The following is a 24,359-nucleotide window of genomic DNA, read 5'->3' as shown; positions in this document are numbered from 1 at the left end:
GTCCGACTACTGATGACGTATCAGCGTCTCGAAGGGTTGTCCCACTTCGTAGGGGAAGATCTCACCCACTACCCCCTTTATAACTTTGTTCCAAGGGGCAAGTCGAAAAGCAAGGGACGCTCGAAAACGAGGGTTAAGGCCCAATTATACTCTATTTTCATACGACAATAAATGCGTCCGTTTCAAATGGTGTAATCGTCACTGCCCACATACTTCCATGCGTCTTTCACGTTGGTATCATGTTAAGCAATACATCCACCAGTGGGCAGTAGAGAGTCAAATGTGTGTGTGTGTGGTTCTGCTCCGTTTCATGCGTATCCGTAAGCTTTCAGAGGACGGACAGAAATACGCACGAAATGAACGCAGAGTACGGACAGAAGGCTCTGTCCATCTTCGTCTTTAACGTAGAGTATAATTGGGCCTTTAGGGGTAAAAGGGTTATGGGTAAAAATAAGAAATGGGATTGGACTTTTCACTTTTTCTTGTTTATGATTCCGATGTTCATTCTTATACATTCTCCAATAGGTACAATTTGTAGTCACCTGACCTTAGATTTAGCTTTGATGTGGTCAACTTTTTCAGTCCACTGAACTTACAGAGTGCCTCCGTTGTTGAGGGAGTTGGAGCTGGGCCTGGTCTCTGACTTTGCGTGGGACTTGGGCTGCGGCTGCAGCATGCTAGGAGGCTCCACGCTGTTCAGCATCATGGGCAGGTCTTTCTCCTGCATGTGAGTCAGAGGCAGCAATGGCTTAAACAGAGCCCCGACCTTGCTCTGTGGAGGAGAGACGGAGGGCACCATGCTGAAGATGCTCAGAGGCAGCAGGCAGCATATTGCCCGGCTCTGACGTGTGGAGACTCGGGCCGGAATATACATTTTCTTGCAGTCATGCTTGTATGTGTGTATGTGTGTGCGTGTGTGTGCGTGTGTGTGTGTGTGTGTGTGTGTGTGTGTGTGTGTGTGCGCGCTTGTGCAGGTGGGGGCATACACATGCATCTGTGCAAAGTGTAAAAGCTGGCCAAGGTGGTGAATGACCCCCAGCTGCCCGGCAAATAGCGCTTAAACTTTGACTGTGGTTGGTAAGTTTGCCTACTCTACAAGCCACTTTGACAGGCAACCAATCGTTGTGTTGAATTGCCTGTTGCTGCTTGTGAAGGTGGTTGGAAAAAGCATCTTCTCTTCCCTGCAAGTGGGTATGCATGTGTAACAGGAAAGAAAATAACAATATTTCCCCATTATATTTATTTTCATTTATTTATTATAAGTACGTTTTTCTGTTTGTATGTATTTATTTTACCAAAATCCCTCACCTTGGTTTGTTATGATTGAATGAGTTGGTTTGATCTGGCGCTGTTCTGTGACGTCGCGCTGTCGCTCTGGTGCCGCCTTGTGGTGTCGCAGGGTTTTGCGCGACTTCCTTAGTCTGCACATGGACTGCAGAGAGGTGAGTCGCAATTGTTTGAGTAGCGTCATGGTGTTGATACCGTTTGGAAACTAGCGTTGGTCCAAGTCTAAAATGTTTGTTTGCTTCGTTGTAGAGATGTAGTGAGTTGTTGCCACATGTTTATTGTATGTTATTCTTTGATTTTTCGCGGAGTTTGACTGGAATTGAGCATTGAGAGGTGTGTATTTTATTTCCTTGTTGGTGAACGTATTTTATCATTCTTGGCTTGTAGGAGTGAGCAAACCAGTGTGTGTGTCGCTGACCCAAGACATTTGCTGTGTTTGATTAACTTGCAGGTATGTGAATGATTGCACTTGTTACATATAATTGTTATTGCATCTCTGTCTTGTTTATTTTTATTTTGTTGTTTATGGAAAATACTGTAGTATATATTTTGTTGTATGGTTGTTGCATTTCAATTGTTGAATTGGAGTCTGCACATGGACTGCAGAGAGGAGTGAGCAAACCAGTGTGTGTGTCGCTGACCCAAGACATTTGCTGTGTTTGATTAACTTGCAGTTGCAGAAATAAAAGAACGTCACCTGCAGTCGTGGTACGCCGTCGTCATTGTGCACAGAACACAACGCAGTGTGGCCGCATAGAACCGGCTACATTGGTGCCGTGACCCGGATTTCCCCAGACCACCATCAGAGTGTTCGCCGATGGTTGCTGTACAAGTATGAATACATGCTAGGGATGCTAAAGATTTGAGCACAAAAAAAAAAAAAGTTTTTTTTTTAGTTTAAAGGTATAGGGGGATGTTGAATTTTTCAGCATAAAGATTATTGTGAATATCCCACGTTATTTAAACTTTTGAGACATTGAAACATTTATTTTTCTTTAAAATATATTGATATTGTTACAGATTACTATTGATATTGCATTCTACTTACCTGTTGGTTTCAGTCTGATATTAACATCTATTTAATATGGCTGATGAAAAAAAGGAAGGGGTTGGGAGGGGAAGAGGGATGTTCTCTACTCCGGTGGGGGGGACTAGAGCAGTATTCTCACCCATGGTGACTTCCACACGCATGCGTTCTGATGTATCTCCCCCTAGTCAACACACACCCCCTCCAGAAATGAGTGGTATACGTACTGATGTATCTCCCCCTAGTCAACACACACCCCCTCCAGAAATGAGTGGTATACGTACTGATGTATCTCCCCCTAGTCAACACACACCCCCTCCAGAAATGAGTGGTATACGTACTGATGTATCTCCCCCTAGTCAACACACACCCCCTCCAGAAATGAGTGGTATACGTACTGGTGTATTTTCCCCTAGTCAACACACACCCCATCCAGATATGAATGGTGCAGATTTGGGGAGTCTTATCACACAATTGGCTGAACAAATTGGAGCAAAAATAGCTAGTCAGCTACAGCAAAGCGCTCGTAGTAACAACAGCGCTACCCAGCCACAGAGTGTGAACATAGTTCAAGCTCCTTCTGAGTTAAACCTAACAGGAGTTAAGCTGGTCATGCAGTCAGATGCTAAAGAACCACCACACTTCAGAGGTGACGGGACCGATAAATACACAGTCCATGAATGGGAGGAGAGCATGGATATGTACCTGAGAAAGAGAGGCATCCCATCTCATGAACACTTCCACGAAATAACATCTAGGCTGATGGGAAGAGCTAGAGACATTGTCAAAATCACTTTGCGAAGCAATCCAGCACTGAAGCCTGCTGAAAATCCCAAGCTCATCATAGACATACTCAAGCAGCATTTTGGCGAAGTGACATATTCCTCAATGCCTCTCGCTGATTTTTACAACACTCTTCCTCGGTCCAGAGAAAGCCCGATGGACTATTGGATCCGTTTGAATAAGGCGGTGGACGTGGCTGATGAGTGTTTAAGGAGACAAGGAAAGAGTATCGAGGATCCGGCCCGTGAAGTAACCATGATGTTCGTGAAACATTGCCCTGATCCGGCGCTTTCAAGTGTTTTGAAGTTCAAGACAGCAGAAAGATGGACGGCAACTGAGATCCAGGAACATCTGGATGAGCATCAAAGGGAGGCCAGGGCAAAACCCATACAGCCACCAAAGCAGGTGGGTGCACACATCCAGGCACCCGTGATTGAAGGCGCCGTCGCTGGTGGTGTCTCCGAGCCTGCTTTCAACATGAGCGAACAGGAGCCAGCCATCTCCCCTCAGACAGAAAGTGCCTGCATAAAGTCTCTCATCGGCCTACTGGATCGTGTCCTGGGGCAAGGGGTCCAGGCAGCGGCAGCCACACCGCCCTTCCGGGGCCAATCTACCGCCCCGCGGCGGAGATGCAAGGTGTGCCAATCCGTCGATCACTCCACCGCTACACACTGCAGACAGGAGAATCTCTGTATGAACTGTTTTCAGCCCGGTCACTGGAGAAGGGAGTGTCATCAGCCCAAGCCAAGAGATGAGAGAGCTGCCCAGACATCACGCAGCTATGACCAGGGTGGGGCAGATTTAAACTAGGCAGCCCACGCTCGGAGAGGGGACGTGTGGGCGAAAAAGGGCCAACCCTCAAAGCAGATGAAAATTTGGAAGAAGTGTATGCGAATGTTTGCAAAGTCATGCCAGATGATTGCACAGTTATCGTTCAGAACATACACAGAGTAGAGCCATACAGTGAACTGTTTTATGCTCCAGTAATGGTAAATGGCTCTTTCCAACTTCGAGGAATGCTTGATACAGGGTCAATGGCCTGTACAATTAGTGCTGAAGCAGAAGAAGCTCTATTAGCCCAGAACATTTTAACCCAAACAGGACAGATCGCGAAGCGGATCATTCTGATCGGCTGTGGGGGGGTACAAGTCAGTCCCAAGTGCATGTATGATGTAGAACTAAGCATGTATGGCATCCGTTGCATGGTTCCAGTCCTGGTAGTTCCTGGTCAAAAAGATGACATCATCATAGGAACCAACATGTTGAAGTATATTTTACATCAGATCAAGACCAACCGTGAATACTGGGAACTGATTTCACGTAATGCAGAAGGGTCCTCCGAGTGTCAGCAGTTCTTGGATCTGATGGCAAACACTTCACGCTGGAGGGGTGAGGAGCTGCCAGATAAGATCGGGACTGTAAAGCTCCAGCAAGCAGTAACGCTTATAGCAAAGAGCGAGCACCTCGTTTGGGGCCAGCTACCAAAAGGCACCCCACTGTCACCTGGCAGCTCGGTGATGGTAGAACCAACGACATCCAAGACAATGCCACGAAACATCATGGTAGGTCGTGTCGTTACGCCCATGTGGGGAGACAGATGGGTCCCCATGAAGGTGACCAATCTATCAGACAAGCCCATCACACTGAGGAGAAACTGTAAGCTAGCAGATGTGTCTCCTTGCATGGCCGTGGAGGATTTTGAGGTGTTCCAGGGATGCAGTCAGCACATGGATGCTACTTCAGAGGATAAACAGTCAACAAGCAAGCCTGACGACCTGAAGCAGAGGATGAGAGACGTTGGCCTCGGAGATGTTGACATAGAGCCCTGCCATCTCGACCACTCTGGAAAAGAGAAGCTAGTACAGCTGCTTGAGAAATACAACAACGTCTTCTCCAAGCATGCCTTGGACTGTGGCGAAGCAGAGGGCTTTGTTCACCGCATCTGGCTCACCGACGAACGCCCCTTCCGTCTGCCATATCGGAGAGTTCCACCTGCTCATTATCAGAAACTGCGGCAAGTCCTCACAGAAATGGAGGAGCAAGGTATAATACGAAAGTCTGTTAGTGAGTATGCTTCCCCCCTGGTATTGGTGTGGAAGAAAGACGGCGGCTTGAGGATCTGCACAGACTTCAGGTGGCTGAATGCGAGGACCCTGAAGGACGCCCATCCGCTCCCACATCAAGCGGACTGTCTGGCTGCTTTGGGGGGAAACGCCTTCTTCAGCACCATGGACTTGACGTCCGGGTTTTACAACCTGCCCATGGCTGAAGAACACAAGAAGTACACAGCGTTCACAACACCCCTAGGGCTGCACGAGTACAACAGGATGCCACAGGGGTTGTGCAATAGTCCGGCGTCTTTTATGCGCATGATGTTGAGTATCTTCGGGGATCTTAACTTCAGTAGCCTTCTGTGTTATCTCGATGACCTGCTTGTGTTTGCACCCACCGAAGACAAGGCGCTAGAGAGGCTGGAGGTGGTGTTTCAGCGTCTGCAGCTCCATAACCTCAAGCTAAGCCCTAAGAAGTGCCATCTCATGCGCTCATCAGTGAAGTTCTTGGGTCACATAATAAGTGGAGAAGGAGTGGCTGTTGATCCCGATAAAGTAGGAGTAATATCAACCATTTCCAAGTCTGACCTCTTAGAGGACGACGGATGTACTCCCTCAGTACGGCGGATTAAGTCATTCCTCGGTATGGTATTTTATTACCAGCACTTCATCCCCAACTGCTCAGCAATAGCAAAACCCCTCTTTGCTCTCACAGCTGGCCAGAAACGCAGAGGAAAAGCAGGAAAGTCAAACCCCAAAGCTGGCACTTTCCGTAAGCTCAAGCCAACTGACTGGACCGAGGAATGTGAAATTGCTCTTCATAAGCTCAAAGATCAACTGCTGAGCTGTGCTGTCCTCGCTCACCCGGACTTTTCAAAACCACTGATCTTGTCCATCGATGCCTCTCTTGACGGCCTTGGAGCTGTGCTGTCCCAGATGAAAGATGGCGAAACCAAAGCCCGCCCCATCGCCTTCGCAAGCAAAACTCTGTCTGGCTCGCAGAAGAGGTACCCAGCCCACCGACTGGAATTTCTAGCGCTAAAGTGGAGCGTTTGCGAAAAATTCAGTCACTGGTTAAAGGGCCATCCCTTTACCGTATGGACAGACAATAACCCCTTAACATATATCATGACCAAATCGAAATTGGACGCTTGTGAACAGCGCTGGGTGGCCAAGCTGGCTCCCTACACGTTCGATTTGAGACACATCCCAGGGGCAAAAAACATCGTGGCAGACGCTTTGAGCCGAGATCCCTTTTCCAGAACAGTGAGTCGGAGGTTAATCAGTGAGCCATATGAGAGTCTTCTGGCGGAAGCTGAGGGAACACAGGAGGATGGGATCCAGGATGCCTTCCGAAGCAAGGTTAAATACCTCAGAGCAAGTTGTGCCACAGTAGAAGTCAAGTCAATCTGTGAGGCTCACGTTGAATGGGAGAGAGCGGCGGAATCCAGGGCTGTCAGCCTTATCAACTCCTTTCCTCAAATCCAACCATCTGGGCAAGACGCACTCCCAGCCTTCTCATTTAGTGAGCTTCGGGGCAGCCAAGAACAGGATCCAGTAATCGGAGAAGTTCTTCCATTCGTGGAACAGAAAAGGCTCCCATCTAGAAGAGAGAGAGCAAGGTTGAGTCATCAAGCCCAGACACTCCTCAAACAATGGCACAGGCTTAAAGTCCAGGAAGGAGCCCTCTATAGGGTAACAAAAGACCCACGGACTAAGCAGAAGAACTTCCAGTTTGTCCTCCCAGTAACCATGCGGGAGAAGGCACTGACTGGAATACATGACCAAGCTGGACATCAAGGCCAAGCTAGAACATTACATTTGGCCAGGCAACGCTTCTTCTGGCCACAGATGGAAAGGGAGGTCAAGGAGTATGTCAGATGCTGCCAACGATGTATCCTGGCGAAGACCCCTGAACCTGCTGCCCGAGCACCTCTGGAGAGTATCCGAACCTCTGCACCCATGGAGTTGGTGTGTATCGATTTTTGGAGTGCTGAAGATAGTAAGCAAAAGACAGTTGACGTTTTGGTCATAACAGACCACTTTACAAAAATGGCTCATGCATTCCCCTGTGTCAACCAGACCGCAAAACAAGTGGCAAAGAAGCTTTGGGATAACGTGTTTTGCATATATGGTTTCCCAGAACGAATCCACTCTGACCAGGGAGCCAATTTTGAAAGCAAACTGATAGCGGAACTCCTCAGCTTGACGGGCATCACAAAATCACGCACAACTGCATATCATCCCATGGGAAATGGAACAACCAAAAGGTTTAACAGGACTCTTGGGAGTATGCTTCGGGCTCTGCCATTGAAGGCTAAACAACATTGGGCACAACAAATACAAACTCTGACATTTGCTTACAATGCAACGGCACACGAAACAACAGGATATGCCCCATTCTATTTAATGTATGGCCGGGTTCCTAGACTCCCGGTGGACGTGGTCTTCAAGCAAGTGATGAAAGATCCAGTTGTTGTAGACTACAAGACCTATGCAAAGACACTGATGACAAACCTCCACGAGGCTGCCAGCATTGCTCAGCAGCATGCAAGCAAACAACAAAAACACCAGGCGGCTGGTTACGACAAGAGAGCACGTGGAACTCACCTGGAAGTGGGCGATCGAGTCCTGCTCGCAAATAAAACAGAAAGAGGAAAAAGAAAGTTGGCGGATAAATGGCAACCCACAACCTATACCGTCATAGACCGTAACCCTCAGACTCACGTATACAAGGTTGCAGATGAGAACGGAAATACCAAGGTGGTGCACCGCAACTTGATGTTGGATGTGAGCTTTCTACCAGTTCCAGAACAAACAAGTAGCGAGGCCGATGATCACATGATCCCAGGGAAGGCTAGTGGGATGTCATCTCAATCTGGTGACCCTTTGAACAGCCTGGAAGTCGAGGCCCCTGGAAGCCGTACTTCTGCATGGATATGTGCATCACATGATGATAGCGATGAGTTTTCTGAGGATGGAACTGAGTCAAGAAAGGTGGAGGAGATATCAAGTTTCTCACCAGGAGGATCTAACCTGCCAACTCATGCAGAGCCACAGTCTGATTCAGTCGACAACAGAAGCATGCAGGATGAAGAGGACTTACCTGAAGCAGACTTACCTGGGTCTCTTGACTTCTCAGAGTCCTGTAGAATCGATGTTGACATCGACGTTGATCCTCCAGCCGATGTTCCAGCCCCAGACAAGGCAGAGTCCCATGACATTCCAACCCCCACACCATCAGACATTCCAACCCCCACACCATCAAACATTCCAACTCCCGCACCTAAGCCTGATAGTAACATACTTACCCAAGGGCCAGGGGACAAGGGGCCGGTGGTCACAACGCGGGGGGGCAGGACGGTAAAAGCAGTAAACCGGTTGATAGAAAACATGGTGCAGAAACCTTTCACAAGGGGTATGGTAGACACATTTAACAAAAGGTCTCAATCTTTACTTACCTTATTTGGGAGGGACGAAGTATAGAAACTCACACAGAGGCAGTTGGTATTTATATTTAATTTTTATTTAATTTTTTTCCCCCTTTTATTATCAGTAGTGACTTTGTTTTGGTTTGAGTCAGAATGTCCATGTTGGGACAGAGAGGTGTACCAAGTCTTATGTGGTGTACAAGGCATCATGTGTACTAGGAGCGGCAGAGGCCTGATCAACTTCTGTATTCTCTGAACCTGCTTTGCAGGTTGCTTACTATGCAGTGAATAGGATTGTCTTCCTATGGGTATTTTGGTCCAGATTGATGGGATTCATTTTGGTCTCGTGCCATTAGAACTGAAGTCTCTATGTTCAGGATTTTGGCAAAATTAAGGAGGGGAGAATGTAACAGGAAAGAAAATAACAATATTTCCCCATTATATTTATTTTCATTTATTTATTATAAGTACGTTTTTCTGTTTGTATGTATTTATTTTACCAAAATCCCTCACCTTGGTTTGTTATGATTGAATGAGTTGGTTTGATCTGGCGCTGTTCTGTGACGTCGCGCTGTCGCTCTGGTGCCGCCTTGTGGTGTCGCAGGGTTTTGCGCGACTTCCTTAGTCTGCACATGGACTGCAGAGAGGTGAGTCGCAATGTTTGAGTAGCGTCATGGTGTTGATACCGTTTGGAAACTAGCGTTGGTCCAAGTCTAAAATGTTTGTTTGCTTCGTTGTAGAGATGTAGTGAGTTGTTGCCACATGTTTATTGTATGTTATTCTTTGATTTTTCGCGGAGTTTGACTGGAATTGAGCATTGAGAGGTGTGTATTTTATTTCCTTGTTGGTGAACGTATTTTATCATTCTTGGCTTGTAGGAGTGAGCAAACCAGTGTGTGTGTCGCTGACCCAAGACATTTGCTGTGTTTGATTAACTTGCAGGTATGTGAATGATTGCACTTGTTACATATAATTGTTATTGCATCTCTGTCTTGTTTATTTTTATTTTGTTGTTTATGGAAAATACTGTAGTATATATTTTGTTGTATGGTTGTTGCATTTCAATTGTTGAATTGGAGTCTGCACATGGACTGCAGAGAGGAGTGAGCAAACCAGTGTGTGTGTCGCTGACCCAAGACATTTGCTGTGTTTGATTAACTTGCAGTTGCAGAAATAAAAGAACGTCACCTGCAGTCGTGGTACGCCGTCGTCATTGTGCACAGAACACAACGCAGTGTGGCCGCATAGAACCGGCTACACATGCATTGCATTCAGTGGTGGGATGTAAGTAAGTGCATTTAATGAAGTACAATTTAGAGGTACTTGTACTTTACTTGAGTATTTCCATTTCCTGCTACTTTATACTCCACTACATTTCAGAGGGAAATATTATACATTTTACTCCACTACATTTGTTTGACAGCTTTAGTTCCTATAGTTACTTTGCAGATTCAGATTAACAATACAAAATATAAATCGACTAATACATTCTAATATATTTTCATAGCTACCCAGCAGTATATAAAGTAATTAACCTAAGTAACCGAAGTAGGTAGTAAGGTAAGTAACCTGTTACTTGTAACAGAGTATTTTTACACTGTGCTATTGCTCAAAGATGTGAATATAAGTTCCACCACTGCATGCATCTATGTATCTGTGTTGCATACGTGCAGACATCATTGTGTGGCCGCGTGCATGCAGGTTTGCACTGCTGCATTCGTGTGCGTGTGCGAGTGAGTATGTGTGTGTATGTGCATGCGTCTACGGTGTGTGTTATACCTGGGAGCCCTGGGCGCTCTGCTGCTGCTGCTGTTGCAGCCTCCGGGCTCGGTTCTGTTTGTAGTAGTCGAAGATCATCAGGGCGGCGTAAACCTTCCCCACTGTCAGCTCATTGGCTGGGGAGAGGAGAGGAGAGGCGAGAGGAGAGAAGAGGGGAGGGTAGAGGAGGAGGAAAGGCGAGGAGAGAGGAGAAGAGGAGAGAGGAGGAGAGAAGAGGGGAGGAGAGGAGAGGAGAGGGAAGGAGAGAGGAGAGGGAAGGAGAGAAGAGGGGAGGGTAGAGGAGGAGGAAAGGCGAGGAGAGAGGAGAGAGGAGGAGAGAGGAGAGGAGAGAAGAGGGGAGGAGAGGAGAGGGGAGGAGAGAGGAGATGGAAGGAGAGAGGAGGAGAGAAGAGGGGAGGGGAGGAGAAACAGGGAGGAGAGGAGAGAGGAGGAGAGGCGAGAAAAGGCGAGGGGAGAGGAGAGAAGAGTGGAGGGGAGAGGAGAGAGGAGGAGGGGAGAGAGGAGGGGCGAGGAGAGGGGAGGAGAGAAGAGGAGAGGGGAGGGGAGAGGAGAGGAGGGGACAGAGGAGGGGCGAGGAGAGGGGAGGGGAGGGGAGGGGAGGATTAATTCTGCTGACTCATTCATCCCCCCATTCATATTTGCCGGCTTGTCTTCCTGGTGGTTGGGCTTTAAGGAAGGAACTCCTTACAGTGGATGATTTGATTAATTCATACTAAGTAATTAAAATAGATTTTCAAGGTAAACAAAAGAAGCATTGACACAGGATTGCCTGGAAATGTCTCAGCACAGTCAGCTGGTGCACATTTCCTACAAAAGATGGCAGCCTAATACTGTTTTGCAGGGGTTCCCAAACTTTTCCGTCCAAGTAGCACTATGTACCAAACCAAATTTCCCAGGGACCACTTCCACTGCGTATACCAACACCCCCCCCCCCCCCCCCCAAATAAAATACAATTTGCTGATTTAACCATGCAATAGCAGCAGAAAGGCTAAATGACAATATAAGGCTACTAGCTGGTTCAAAACGGACACACGGACAGACAGACAGACACACACACACACAAACACACACACACACACACACACACACACACACACACACACACACACACACACACACACACACACACACACACACACACACCTGGCAACATTAGGCTGTGAAAAAGAGGAGCCCTTTGAAAATGTTTTTTTTTCCCCCTCACCAAAATGTAGCCTCAGTTTGGAGTGTTATTTAGATACCTTCCTGACAAACTAGCATGACAAGGTTGGTACAAATCGATTCCTTAGCTCTTCTAGTTTCATATGATACCAGAAACTTCACTCTGGCTTTAAAACTGAGCCTGCTGCAGCCTCTGAAAATAAATGTTCAAAATTGTGATATTTCCCAAATATCGCGATATTTCCGAAAACCGGCCCAATCCGGCTACTCCTCAGGGTTGATGTTTGTAAAAACAAAAACAACTTCACCGGCAGCAAAACATGCAGTGTTTTTTTGTTTTGTTTTGTTTTTGCACCACATAGGCTACATTATTAAGCTTCTCTGGGGTCAATACGCCACTGGTGACCGAAACATTAATTTGTTAGCAAGTAGGAGGAGCTTAACGTAACCTAGGGAGGGGGGGAGGGGAGAAACATTGCGTGTTTTACTTCCGGCGAGGTCAAGGAAAAGGTAGGAAAAGGAGTTAGGAGTAGTGACTATTCGGATGGAGCCCAGGACGCCCAAGTTCAGAGCACTGCTTTTCACCATTAGGTGTCAGACTTCACCAAACATTTAGTTGGGGTTTATTACTCTTTTGAAGAATTCCTCAGATTTACACTAAATGTCAGGATTTTGACCTGCATTAGTCAACAACACTACTAAATTCCCATATACATTGATTTTCTGCAGAAAAAAGTGGGAAAAGTGTTTAATATCTCTTATAATTTCACAATCCATTTACAATGGAAACAGCCAAGTACGTTTCTCTGTTCTCTCTCTGTTTAAATTTTGGTCCCACTGATGATGTCATCAATGATGCCATAAATCCTTCTCCGCAGAGGCTATAAGTAAGCCGGTGGCTCTTCCCTGCCTATTACCTCATTAGTTGAGCAGTGTCTCTACAAGACCATCTGTCAAAATGGTGAACTTTACTGTAGACCAAATCCGTGGCATCATGGACAAGAAGGCCAACATCCGTAACATATCTGTGATTGCGCACGTAGACCACGGAAAGTCAACCCTGACAGACTCGCTGCTGCTGAAGGCTGGGATCATTGCCTCAGCTCATGCTGGAGAGACCCGTTTCACAGACACGCGCAAAGACGAGCAGGAGCGCTGCATTACCATCAAGTCTACAGCCATCTCTCTGTACTATGAGCTGAGTGAGAACGACTTGGCTTTCATCAAACAGCCCAAAGATGGGGCCGGTTTCTTGATCAACCTGATTGATTCCCCAGGCCACGTTGACTTCTCCTCAGAAGTGACTGCTGCTCTCCGTGTCACTGACGGAGCCCTGGTCGTGGTGGACTGCATGCCTGGTGTGTGTGTGCAGACAGAGACAGTGCTGCGTCAGGCCATTGCTGAGCGTATCAAGCCTGTGCTGATGATAAACAAGATGGACCGTGCCTTGCTGGAGTTGCACCGTGAGCCTGAAGAGCTCTACAAGACCTTCCAGTGCATTGTTGAGAATGTCAACGTCATCATCTCCACATATGGAGAGGATGAGGGTGGACCCATGGGCAACATCATGATTGACCCAGTCGTTGGTACAGTTGGCTTCGGTTCTGGACTCCACGGCTGGGCCTTCACTCTCAAGCAGTGCGCTGAGATATATACAGCCAAGTTCACTGCCAAGGGCAACTCCAACATGTCACCAGAGCAGCGCAGCAAGAACGTGGAAGACATGATGAAGAAGCTGTGGGGTGACTGGTTTTATGACCCAGATACTAACAAGTTCAGCAAGACTGCTAATCGACCTGATGGCAGTAAACTGCCCCATACCTTTTGCCAACTCATTCTGAAACCCCATCTTCATGGTGTTTAATGCCATCATGGACTCCAAGAAGGAGGAGACCGCCAAACTGATTGAGAAGCTGGAAGAGAAGCTGGATATCAAGCTGGATACTGCAGACAAGGAGAAGGAGGGCAAGCCGCTGCTGAAGGCTGTGATGCGTTGCTGGCTGCCTGCCGGAGAAGCTCTGCTGCAAATGCTGGAGCTGGAGAGCTGCATCTGGAGATCTGCCTGAAGGATCTGGAGGATGAATACGCATGCATTCCCCTTAAGAAATCTGACCCTGTGGTGTCCTACAGAGAGACCGTGAGTGAAGTGTCAAGTGTAATGTGTCTGTCAAAGTCCCCCAACAAGCACAACCGCCTGTTCATGAAGGCCCGTCCCTTCCCAGACGGCCTGGCAGAGGACATCGAGACGGGTGAGGTCTCCAATCATCAGGAGCTCAAAGAACGTGCTCGTTATCTGGTCGACAAGCACGAGTGGGATGTCACAGAGGCCCGTAAGATCTGGTCCTTCGGACCTGATGGAGCTGGCCCCAACCTGTTGGTGGATGTGACCAAGGGAGTGCAGTACCTTAACGAGATCAAGGACAAGGTTGTGAGGGGCTTCCAGTGGGCAAGCAAGGAGGGTGCCCTCTGTGAAGAGAACATGCGTGCCGTTCGCTTCGACATCCATGACGTGACGCTGCATGCGGACTCTATCCATCGCAGTGATGGCCAGATCATGCCCACAGTCCGCAGAGTGCTGTATGCCTGCCAGCTCACCGCTGAGCCCAGACTCATGGAGCCCATCTACCTGGTGGAGATCCAGTGTCCTGAGCAAGTGGTGGGAAAGATCTACGGTGTGTTGAACAGGAAGCGTGGACACGTGTTTGAGGAACCAACACGTGTCATAGGAACACCCATGTTCATTGTCAAGGCCTACCTGCCTGTCACCGAGTCATTCGGTTTCACGGCTGACCTGCGTTCCAACACTGGTGGCCAGGCCTTCCCACAGTGTGTGTTTGACCACTGGGAGGTGCTCAAGGGAGACCCAAATGAAGCTTCAAGCAAGCCTGCCCAGATTGTCGCCGAGATACGCAAACGCAAGGGGCTCAAAGAAGGCATCCCTGCTCTGGACAACTACCTGGACAAGTTGTAAAACCTGGCTCCCACTTGCCTCTTCTCATTCCTCTCCTTCCATCAATTTCCCTCCACATTGTGGGACAGGACTGTACAGAACACCATGAGCACTAATGTTTGCCAAAAGGATTGATGTAATAAATAAAATAATAAAAACAGTTTGTAAAAAATGTAAACCATGAATGAATCTTATAATTAGAAGTGTGTGTGTGTGTGTGTGTGTGTGTGTGTGTGTGTGTGTGTGTGTGTGTGTGTGTGTGTGTGTGTGTGTGAGTGAGCAGAATTGTGTTTGGCCACAGCTATGCCATTTTACATGCGATCGGGCTTAATCTTTCAGGAAGTGCAAAGGGCACCACCCCCTGTGGGTAACCTAACGCAGTTGGAATTTTTTTAATTTGGTAATTAGGGGCGATTAATTGTCCTAATGACCTGATGTGGTCATGACCCATCCTTCATGACCATAGGTGAGGGTAGGATCCAAGATCGACCAGTAGATCGAGAGCTTTGGCTTCTGGCTCAGCTCTCGTTTCATCACAACAGTGCGGTAAAGCTATACAGCTCCCCACTGCTCCGATTCTCCATTTAAGTGGTTACACACAACACAACACTTGATTTGTGTAATTTGTGTAACACTTGATTTGTGTAATTTGAGTTGATATGCTTTTTTTCCCACGTTATGATTTTTTATTTAAATGACATTACAAAACACCAAATTAAGAAAAGCTACAAAAACATCAAAATAATATCAGCATATACATTCACACATATGTATGCATACGCATACATGCACATGTACATACATATACGGCACATACTGTACATAGATGATCGGATCCTAGATTAATTTCTCATCGATTTTAGGAGATCGAGCCCCCCCCCCGCCCCCATCCCTCTCCAAACTCTTTGGACCAATGAAATGCTTACGTTTGTGGGGCGTCACCAGCAGGTCCATGGTCTTCTGAGAGAGGCTGGGCCACACTGTGGACAGCTCCTTCTTCAGCTCGGCATCAGACAGACGCTGCGCCACCATGCCTGCACATCCACACAGAGAAGAACAACAAAACCTCCTCACCGCTTCATTCTACATTCATGACACAAAGCCAGCAAAGCAGCAAATGAGTCCGCTCCTGAGGTGAGGCACAAAAGAGAAGTCCTCCTCAGTAAAAGTGCAGATGGAGGCGGTGAAGCCAAGAGAGAGGATCCAGTGGATCAACACAAAGCCTTCTGACGAGTCCAAGTAGGACCCATACTCACTTCCAGCTTTGATGACAGAACAAAAAGCTAATGTAGCAGCTGGCTCCTGAACACATCTGCCATTCTGCCTGGGAGGATCTGGCTGCTGAATGTGACATTCTGATTTGTTTGAGTGGAAGTTCTGAGACTGTGTGCTCAATTATGCACTCCAGCACATAAAATCTTGTACTCCAAATATAGGATGGGATATTTTTTAAATTGAATTCAATATTTGGTAACCTAGTTTTAAGTCTTTGATGCTGAAAACCTAGCCTTGAGTTTTAATTTTGATGTAGTAAACCTAGTTTTTTTGTCTAACCATAGTTTTCATGCAGTATTTTATGTACTAGTTATAATGGCTACCACTTTACTTGAAGCGTATTGAAGCAGACTGTAACCCCATTAAAGGCATAAGTAAATGTTAATTACAATGTAATCATCAGAAAAACATCAGAAGATTGTAGTTTAATGTACGTCATTAACTACACATAATGTGCCCAATAATATATTGAACCGCGTACATCTTTTTGCACACTATGTTTATTATATGATGCTCTGATTATAATGAACAAGTAATGTACATATAATCCGCTTATGATACCACTTCAAGTAAAGTGTTCATGGCTATTCACTTGTTCCTTCATATGCTATGGAACTGGGCGCTGTACAATTTGGCTCTCTTTACATGCAAGTTAAGTTGACATCTATTCTATTGCCGGGTGACGCAAGGTGTATGTATCTGACCTGAGGCCAGCTTTATCTCCAGGGCGGTGCGGATCAGCGCCATCAGGGTGGAGGTGAAGTGGACGGTGTTGTCATCAGCGATGGGCATGTTCATCTTGACTAGCCGCTGAGGAGAGGAGAAGTGGGGGGAGGAGGGGGGGAGGGGCAGGGTGGTCAGATGTCAGATGACCGACTTGCAGTGCAGAGCCCAATCCAGAACATACAAGTCAACCCAGAGAAATCAATCTGTGTGCTGCTGGGATCGTAAGTATTGAAATACTTACAGTAGCTATATTCACTCTCTGATAGCATGCACGCAAGTTGGCTCGCGAATTTGGATGAATATGTGTAGATTTGGCCACATTGGTTAAAGAAAAAGAGTTGAGCTTTGGTTCAGCACACAAAAAGCCTCCTCGACAAAGTACATACAGAAGAGACAAACTGGACATTCACATTCACTGCTATTGGCTACAGTATGCACTATGCTGCAAGTCAAAGTGCACCGGTGCAAGACAAAAAGGTGAGAGGAGGAATGTAACACATAACCATGGAGGTGCCTCAACAATCGCAGGAGCTCCACTCTGTGGTTGCCATCCTAGAAATCGTCAACTTGAGTGGTACAGTAGCATCTACAGTGCAAAGCTATCGATAAGGAGAGTGTCCATTCCACAAAGCCTGTGCAGCCTTAGCAGGAAGACTTGGTTCATAGTCTAATGGCACCTACATGCATACAGTACATGATGCTGTGTGAGTGTTGCTATAAGAGTTGAGCTCCCCTGAACACAAAAAGCATTCACCTACACGTACTATCAGTGGCAGTGCAGAAAGTAAGACGGACCAGAGTCTGGATGAGGGGAGAAGGGAGGGCTGAGGCGCACACACACACACACACACACACACACACACACACACACACTCGCACGCACGCGCACGCACGGACACGGACGGATACACACACACACACACACACACACACACACACACACACACACACACACACACACATTTGCATGTGTGCACAGTGCACACACTCCACACATACACACAAACACAAGGGCTGCACAATGAAGTAGAACTAGAACAAAGTCACAGTATTGACAACGACAACTAGAACATTGACTAGGGAGAGCTGTTTTACACAGAATGCTGATCTAAAAAAAAATCAACTTTAATGTTAGAGACAATATTTTACTTTATATGAAGTAAAATAAAACTTAAAAAATAAAAGTAAAATTTTATTTGTACAATTTTTCCATGATAATAAAGAAAATGTGAACAAAAAGCTTTGTCCACATGGATTGCAATTCATATTGCGAACAATATTCAGCACAAAAAACAAATCACAGAATTATTTTTATATCAATGTTGTGCAGCCCTAACACACACACACACGCACGCGCGGCATGCACACACGCGCGCACACACACACACACACACACACACACACACACACACACACACACACACACACACACACACACACACACACACACACACACACACACACACACACACACACACACATTCTACCAGTGGATAGACAGAGAAGATGAGAGAAAGGATGAAAAGGAAAGGAATGGACAGCAAAGACAGAACCACAAAGTGAAAAGAGTACACAGAAAGTATTTCTCCCACAGAAAAGCACAGAAGCTACACACACACACACACACACACACGCGCGCGCACACACACACACACTGCTCCACAAAATAAACCCCCCGACTAGGGCATACCATTCAAGGGCAATAATTACATAAGGGAGCACGTTTGTTTGTTTGTTGTAATTAATACGACTTAAATCTTTAGAGACTGCACAAACAAAGTGTTACTTATGCAGTATGACATTAATATTCTTATCATTTCTACAAAGAAGTAAATAATCAATCTGTTGTTGAGTGCATTCTATGTATTCTAGGTACATGTTACTTGACTTGGGGCTTGTCAGAAAAAAGACCACGATACTATACAGTAGGCTTTCTGTGTGAAGCTCTAGCTTGGCTATTAGCCCACATAAGCAGCTATGCCCAAAGAATCAGGGTAAAGGAGAGGAATAAGTGGGAGGGGCTTACAGCAAAAAGATCAGAGCGCCAGCAGAACAAAGTGGACAGACGAGGGAACATGGGCAGAGCACAGACATTGGCTTGCGTTCACGCCAATGGGAGAAATGGGGTGGAGCACAGGGGGGTGGGGTGGGGGGAGGGCGGAGGAAGAGGAGGGTCTACCTTGTAGGCGACTCTTGGCGGACATTTCTTTCCCAAACCTAAGGGTGGGGACATGTGGAGCAGCATCTGATACATATCGAGGTACTTGATACGGCCACTTCACAGGGTAGGGGGGGGAGGGGGTGAACACAAACCCAAATAGAGAAGGATGGGGAGTTAGAGAAGGAGGAGAGGAACACAGGGAGGAAAACAACCAAAAAAAGCAGAGGAGAATGGAGAGGAAGAGAACAAAAAACAGAAATCTGTTGTTATTTAGATTTCCCAGAGTGAGATGGAAGGTGGATGCCATCCTCGGCCGCCATGTGGGGCAGAGGGGCACGGGGATGCATCGCTGTGGAACTCAGGAGCCCTGAGAGGAAACAGGTGATGGTAGAGAGTGAGTTTTGGTGGTACGGGGGAGGAGGGAGGAGAGAGAGAGGGGATAGGTGGGGTTGACCCAACACACAGGATGCTGATGGGGAGGGGGAGAGAGAAATGACAGCATCGTAACGGGGTGGATGTCTGCCATGGCATGCTTGCAGACATCCCACTGGTGTTTCAACCAGGTTGCACGGAGACAAAGCTTTCAGAGGCCAGCCCTAGCTTTTCTTTGGGGTTTTTCACTCATAGCCTTCCTTTCCTCTGGCGGACGACTTCCCAGAAAAGACGGGGTCGGAAACACAAGCCTCGTAAGGCCCTTTGATCTGATTCAGATGCTTTCACCATCTGAATGCAGCGATCAATTGTCTTTCATGACTCAACATTTGGATGGGTCTGAGAAACGGGAACGTCTCAACATAAGAGGCGGATGTGGAAAGTAGGCATGGCAGGCGGCATGTCGGGGACAATGCGGTGGCTTTGAAAGCTTTGTTTCCACGCCGGCATCAACCAAAGCCAGTCAGTCTGGAGGGGCGGGTGCTCGTGTAGAGAGGCGAGTTCATTGGTGCACAGCCATTCAAGTTCAAAGTCTCTTGGCAATAGAGGTACAACAAAGCACCCTATAGTGACGGAGATGTCTGGTGGTTGCAAACCTTGTATGCTACCCTATTAGGGCAGTTCTTTCCTAAGCCAAGGGGGGGCGAGATAATGCGTAACAAATTGTACATATCCTTATAGGACATCCGTCCGCTGTGAAAAAGAACAAGCACATAAATAAACACGTTCAGGACAGCTTCAAAAGAACAATGATCATCAGTGGGCTGACTGCATACTGTACAACAACAGTGTGTAAGAGCGAGGCCTCTGTACAAGGCCCCGTTCAGTCACCATAGTCCCAAACGGGACAGAGGGGGATAAGGTTAGGGGGCGTCTATTCCCTTTACTTTGTATACAGTACTATTCTCCGAGGCCCAGCTACCCAGGAGGAGGCATGAACATACCACGCAGCCGGGTCGTACTCAGCCCACACCCGGATGAACTCATCGAGGTGATGAGGCCCCAGGATAGAGGAGTCTCTGGTAAGATACTCAAAGTTGTCCATGATGACAGCCACAAACAGGTTCAACATCTGGAACAGAGACACGGGGTGAGTTTAGTCCAGAGATACTGTAGGCCAAATGACAGTCGCAAAGCATGCTTTTCTTCATCATTGTGGAGTACCAGATGGACGAGGGTTTACCACACGAGGACGATCCAGACAGTGTCAAGCGACTGTCAATCATATAACAGGTGCAAAGCCCTTTCCCCTCGTCCCCCATCACCACCACCCACATCCCCGTAGCCACCCCTCGAATCCCAACTCTCTACCACCTTCTTATCCCTATGGCCCCCTTCCCCTGCCCCCCTCAACACCACCCATATAACCCTAAGCATTATCCTACCCACTCCTCGAATACTGACTCTCTACCACCTCCCTATCCCTAGTTATGGCCCCTTTTCCCACTAAGCTCACTAAACGCCCATGACTGAGTGACCATACACTGTATAAATGTGAGTGACTGAGTGAGTGTTTTGACTAATAATTCACATGCCAACTGTTACAGGGGCACGGTTAATTAAGCAATATAGCATGAGAGCAAGTGTGTTGTGGAGAATATATCCCGCTGATAAGCTGTTATCCCACTCGGCCTGCGGCCTCGTGGGATAACAGCTTATCAGCGGGATATATTCCACAACACCACGCAGCTCGAGTGCTATATTGCTTTTATAAAACGGTTTCCAAGTATAATAATATAATAATAATAATACTATAAGTCCGACTGGCATGGTCTGATAGAGTCAGTTGAAACACTACTGTAAGGCGGGACCTCTAGCAAGAAGATAGACGTGCGGGTGATTTGATTGGATCGTTCTGGAGACTGAAGTCGACATTGGCCAATCCTGGCGCTTGCTGAGAAGCTGAGAGCTTTTTGCAAAGCCCGACACCAGAGCCGTATGCCGACACCAAGTAACGTTACGTCTTATTTAGAAATGCGGGGTTAAGAGTGAGGGCGCACGAGAGAGGGGTTAAGACATTAGCCCGCGTCTATTCTTGTACAAAACATCATTTTCTGCGAAGTATTAGTAAAGTTATAAGCGAAGATCGATTCACAAGGATCTGAAAGCTGTCTCCGCCATTTTGTTTTTTAGGTACTTTTAGTAAGAGAGTTGCGCCATCATGCGTCCATAATGACTCATTGTACAAAGACTTGAAGGACTAGTGACCCTCCATACAGCAGATCAGGAGAAAGCTGTTTGGCTCGAGCGCAGCGCTGCCTTTTAGTAAGAGAGTTGCCATGGCAACCAATAACCCATGGCCATGGGTTATTGAACTCGGTTACTGGAATTATACAATGGCTGTGAACCAATCAGATTGCTTGATTTGAGAGAGCCGTTTTATAACATGATTTAACCCTTTCTGGTCAGTGCTACAGTACAACATGATTTCACCCTTTCTGGTCAGTGCTACAGTATAACATGATTTATAAAACGGCTCTCTCAAATCAAGCAATCTGATTGGTTCACAGCCATTGTATAAATCCAATAACCCACTCCAATAACCCCATGGCCATGGGTTATTGGTTGCCATGGCAACTCTCTTACTAAAAGCCTTTGGTTACCTCAAAAAAAACAAATGGCGGAGACAGCTGTCAGATCCTTGTGAATCGATCTTCGCTTATAACTTTACTAATACTTCGCAGAAAATTATGTTTTGTACAAGAATAGATGCGGGCTAATGTCTTCTTTGCAAAAAAAAGGCTGTTAACCCCGCATTTAACCCCGTAACGTTAGTTGGTGTCGGGGTTTCCAGAAAGCTCTCAGCTTCTCAGCAAGCGCCAGGATTGGCCAATATCAACTTCAGTCTCCAGAACGATCCAATCAAATCACCCGCATGTCTATCTTCTTGCTAGAGGTCCCGCCTTACAGTAGTGTTTCAACTGACTCTATCAGAATACCATGCCAGTCGGACTTATAGTATTATTATTATATTTATATTATCATACTTGGAAACCGTTTTATAAAAGCAATATAGCACTCGAGCAGCGTGTGTTGTGGCATATATCCCGCTGATCAGTTGTTATCCCACTCGGCCTGCGGCCTCGTGGGATAACAACTGATCAGCGGGATATATTTGCCACAACACACTAGCTCTCATGCTATATTGCTTAATTATACTGTAGCACTGACCAGAAAGGGTTAAATCATGTTGTACTGTAGCACTGACCAGAAAGGGTGAAATCATGTTGTATTGTAGCAGACCTGTACTGACCAGTGTGTGTGTGTGTGTGTGTGTGTGTGTGTGTGTGTGTGTGTGTGTGTGTGTGTGTGTGTGTGTGTGTGTGTGTGTGTGTGTGTGTGTGTGTGTATGTGTGTGTGTGTGTGTGTGTGTGTGTGTGTGTGTGCGCATGGGTGTGTGTAGCACTGACCAGAAAGGAGCAGAGGAAGATAAAGGAGACAAAGTAGAAGTAGGCAAAATCGCTCCCGCACTCCTTCCCCTGGGATCCTGATCTCTCGTCGCAGGCTCGTCGACTCAAACACGATAACATGATTTCATGCCACGCTTCGCCAGTCGCGCTCCTGATACAGATAGACAGACAGACGCAATACATTAGCTAAGCCACTAGAGGGCTTACAGGTGACATAACATGCCCTCTGGCAGCCATAGAAGTCTTCAGTTCTTCCTAACATAGGGTGACCAGACGTCTCAGTATGTCCAGGACTATCCCGGTTTCAGGATGGATGTCGCGAGTCACAACAGATATCTCTTGGGAAACATAGACTGTCCCGGTTTTCAGCATTCACTACCAAGTTGTCACGGTTTTCACCACAAGTGAAATAATAATAATAATAGTATACTTGTTTGCAGCACTTACACAGATGTTTATCATGCTCTGTCATGTGGAATGAAGTTGAATGAATCTCCAAGTGTGCCACAAGGGCTTCATATCTGTGAGAAGCAGGCAACATCCAAAATCAAAGCTGCTTACTGTGTATCATGAGTGGAGCTATCACTCACTCACACACAAGATTCTTTTTCCCCATTTTGTGTTCTGTTCTGCAAATCCTTCAACTGACGTTAACTCTGCAATGGAAGATTGTGACGAATAGTGTGATGAGTACCGCAGGGATGACATATTTTTGTAGGCTTACCCAGAAGTCCCTGCACTTCTTGGTTCTTACGTGTAAAAGTCAATGGGATTTTTGCATGCGAATTTTGGTTAAATACATGAAATAAGGTCTGTGGTTAACACAAGTTTATGAAACAGTGAAGTTTGTGTTCATCAAGATAATCTCAAGATAATCTTCACAACTGAGGATCACTTTTATTAATTTTGAAGCGCTTTCTGAGATTGTGTTAAAAAAAATGCATTTACACTTTGAAAATCATAAAAGTGGTGACAATGGAGTGATGTTCACTGTGTAGAAAACAATAAATAGATTAATATTGTGGGCAGAGCGATGCAGCAAATGAAAGGTATGATATTGCCCCCCCGAAACGATATGAAAATTTCATACTGTATCACGATTATAGTGACCAAAATAATCACGGTTATCAGTATTATCACGTTATTGTTCAAATGTGCTGAAAATTTTCAAAAAGTACTAATACACTCACAGAAATCATTTCACCAAGTTTTATATTGAAAACTCAGACCCAAAAAGAATTGATACACTCACTGAAATAATTTCTCCAAGGCTGCGCTGCGCATCTGCATCTCAGAGACAGTGGCCAACTTTGGTTGATGGACAGTATTTACCATGTTTTTCAAAACGTACGGTTATCATAAGGAATTGTATCATGGTTATCATTAAAACCGGTTATCGTTTCATCCCTCCCCCCCACCCCAAGCTACATATCTCAAGAGTGTTTTGGACAGCTTCTCATGCTTCAATGATGACCACATGCGCAGATAGTTTTTCTTATTGAAACATCTTCTCAAGGCAGAAAAATGTATGATTTGTTCAATTAGGTGACCAATCAATCAAGTTAGCTACAGTAACACATTTTTGTAGGAATTTCTTTCACAATGTATTCACTTTCCTATTAAATAGAAAGTTAGCTAGTAGTTACTAATGTTAGCTGGTATGGTCACGGCCATAGAGACCAGTTAGACATAGCCAGATGTGAATGCAGTGTAAGAGACTGATGTGAAGTGATAGGGTGAGAGACTACATGAAGATATTGTCGTCTGGGGCAATCGAACAGGTTGTGCTTCTTGTTCTAAATCTGAGAGTATCCAGTGGGTGGTGATATGGGTGCATACGTAAAAACTCAATTCTATTCCTTCAGCTATTTAGCATACTAAGATG

At 46.3% G+C, this 24,359-nt stretch overlaps 1 protein-coding gene and 1 pseudogene across 2 annotated transcripts in view; one reads left to right on the top strand and one right to left on the bottom strand.

Annotated features, from left to right (window-relative positions):
* Nucleotides 1–24,359, bottom strand: part of cacna1ba (calcium channel, voltage-dependent, N type, alpha 1B subunit, a) — a gene marked incomplete at both ends in the record, with an annotated part of 174,332 nt that overhangs the window by 11,059 nt on the left and 138,914 nt on the right. Inside the window, 7 exons of the mRNA XM_083644732.1 lie at nt 597–772; nt 10,359–10,474; nt 15,397–15,504; nt 16,450–16,555; nt 18,651–18,747; nt 20,009–20,136; nt 22,475–22,625. Coding sequence (XP_083500858.1) covers nt 597–772; nt 10,359–10,474; nt 15,397–15,504; nt 16,450–16,555; nt 18,651–18,747; nt 20,009–20,136; nt 22,475–22,625 — 882 coding nt within the window. The remainder of the gene's footprint in view (nt 1–596; nt 773–10,358; nt 10,475–15,396; nt 15,505–16,449; nt 16,556–18,650; nt 18,748–20,008; nt 20,137–22,474; nt 22,626–24,359) is intronic.
* LOC310783478 (elongation factor 2b pseudogene) lies at nt 12,479–14,596 on the top strand (annotated as a pseudogene). Its single transcript has one exon. The product of its transcript is annotated as an elongation factor 2b pseudogene (transcript).

Source organism: Poromitra crassiceps (assembly GCF_964638095.1).
Source record: "Poromitra crassiceps genome assembly, chromosome: 10".
Lineage (NCBI taxonomy): Eukaryota > Metazoa > Chordata > Actinopteri > Beryciformes > Melamphaidae > Poromitra > Poromitra crassiceps.
This window is presented reverse-complemented; position numbering and strand designations above follow the sequence as displayed.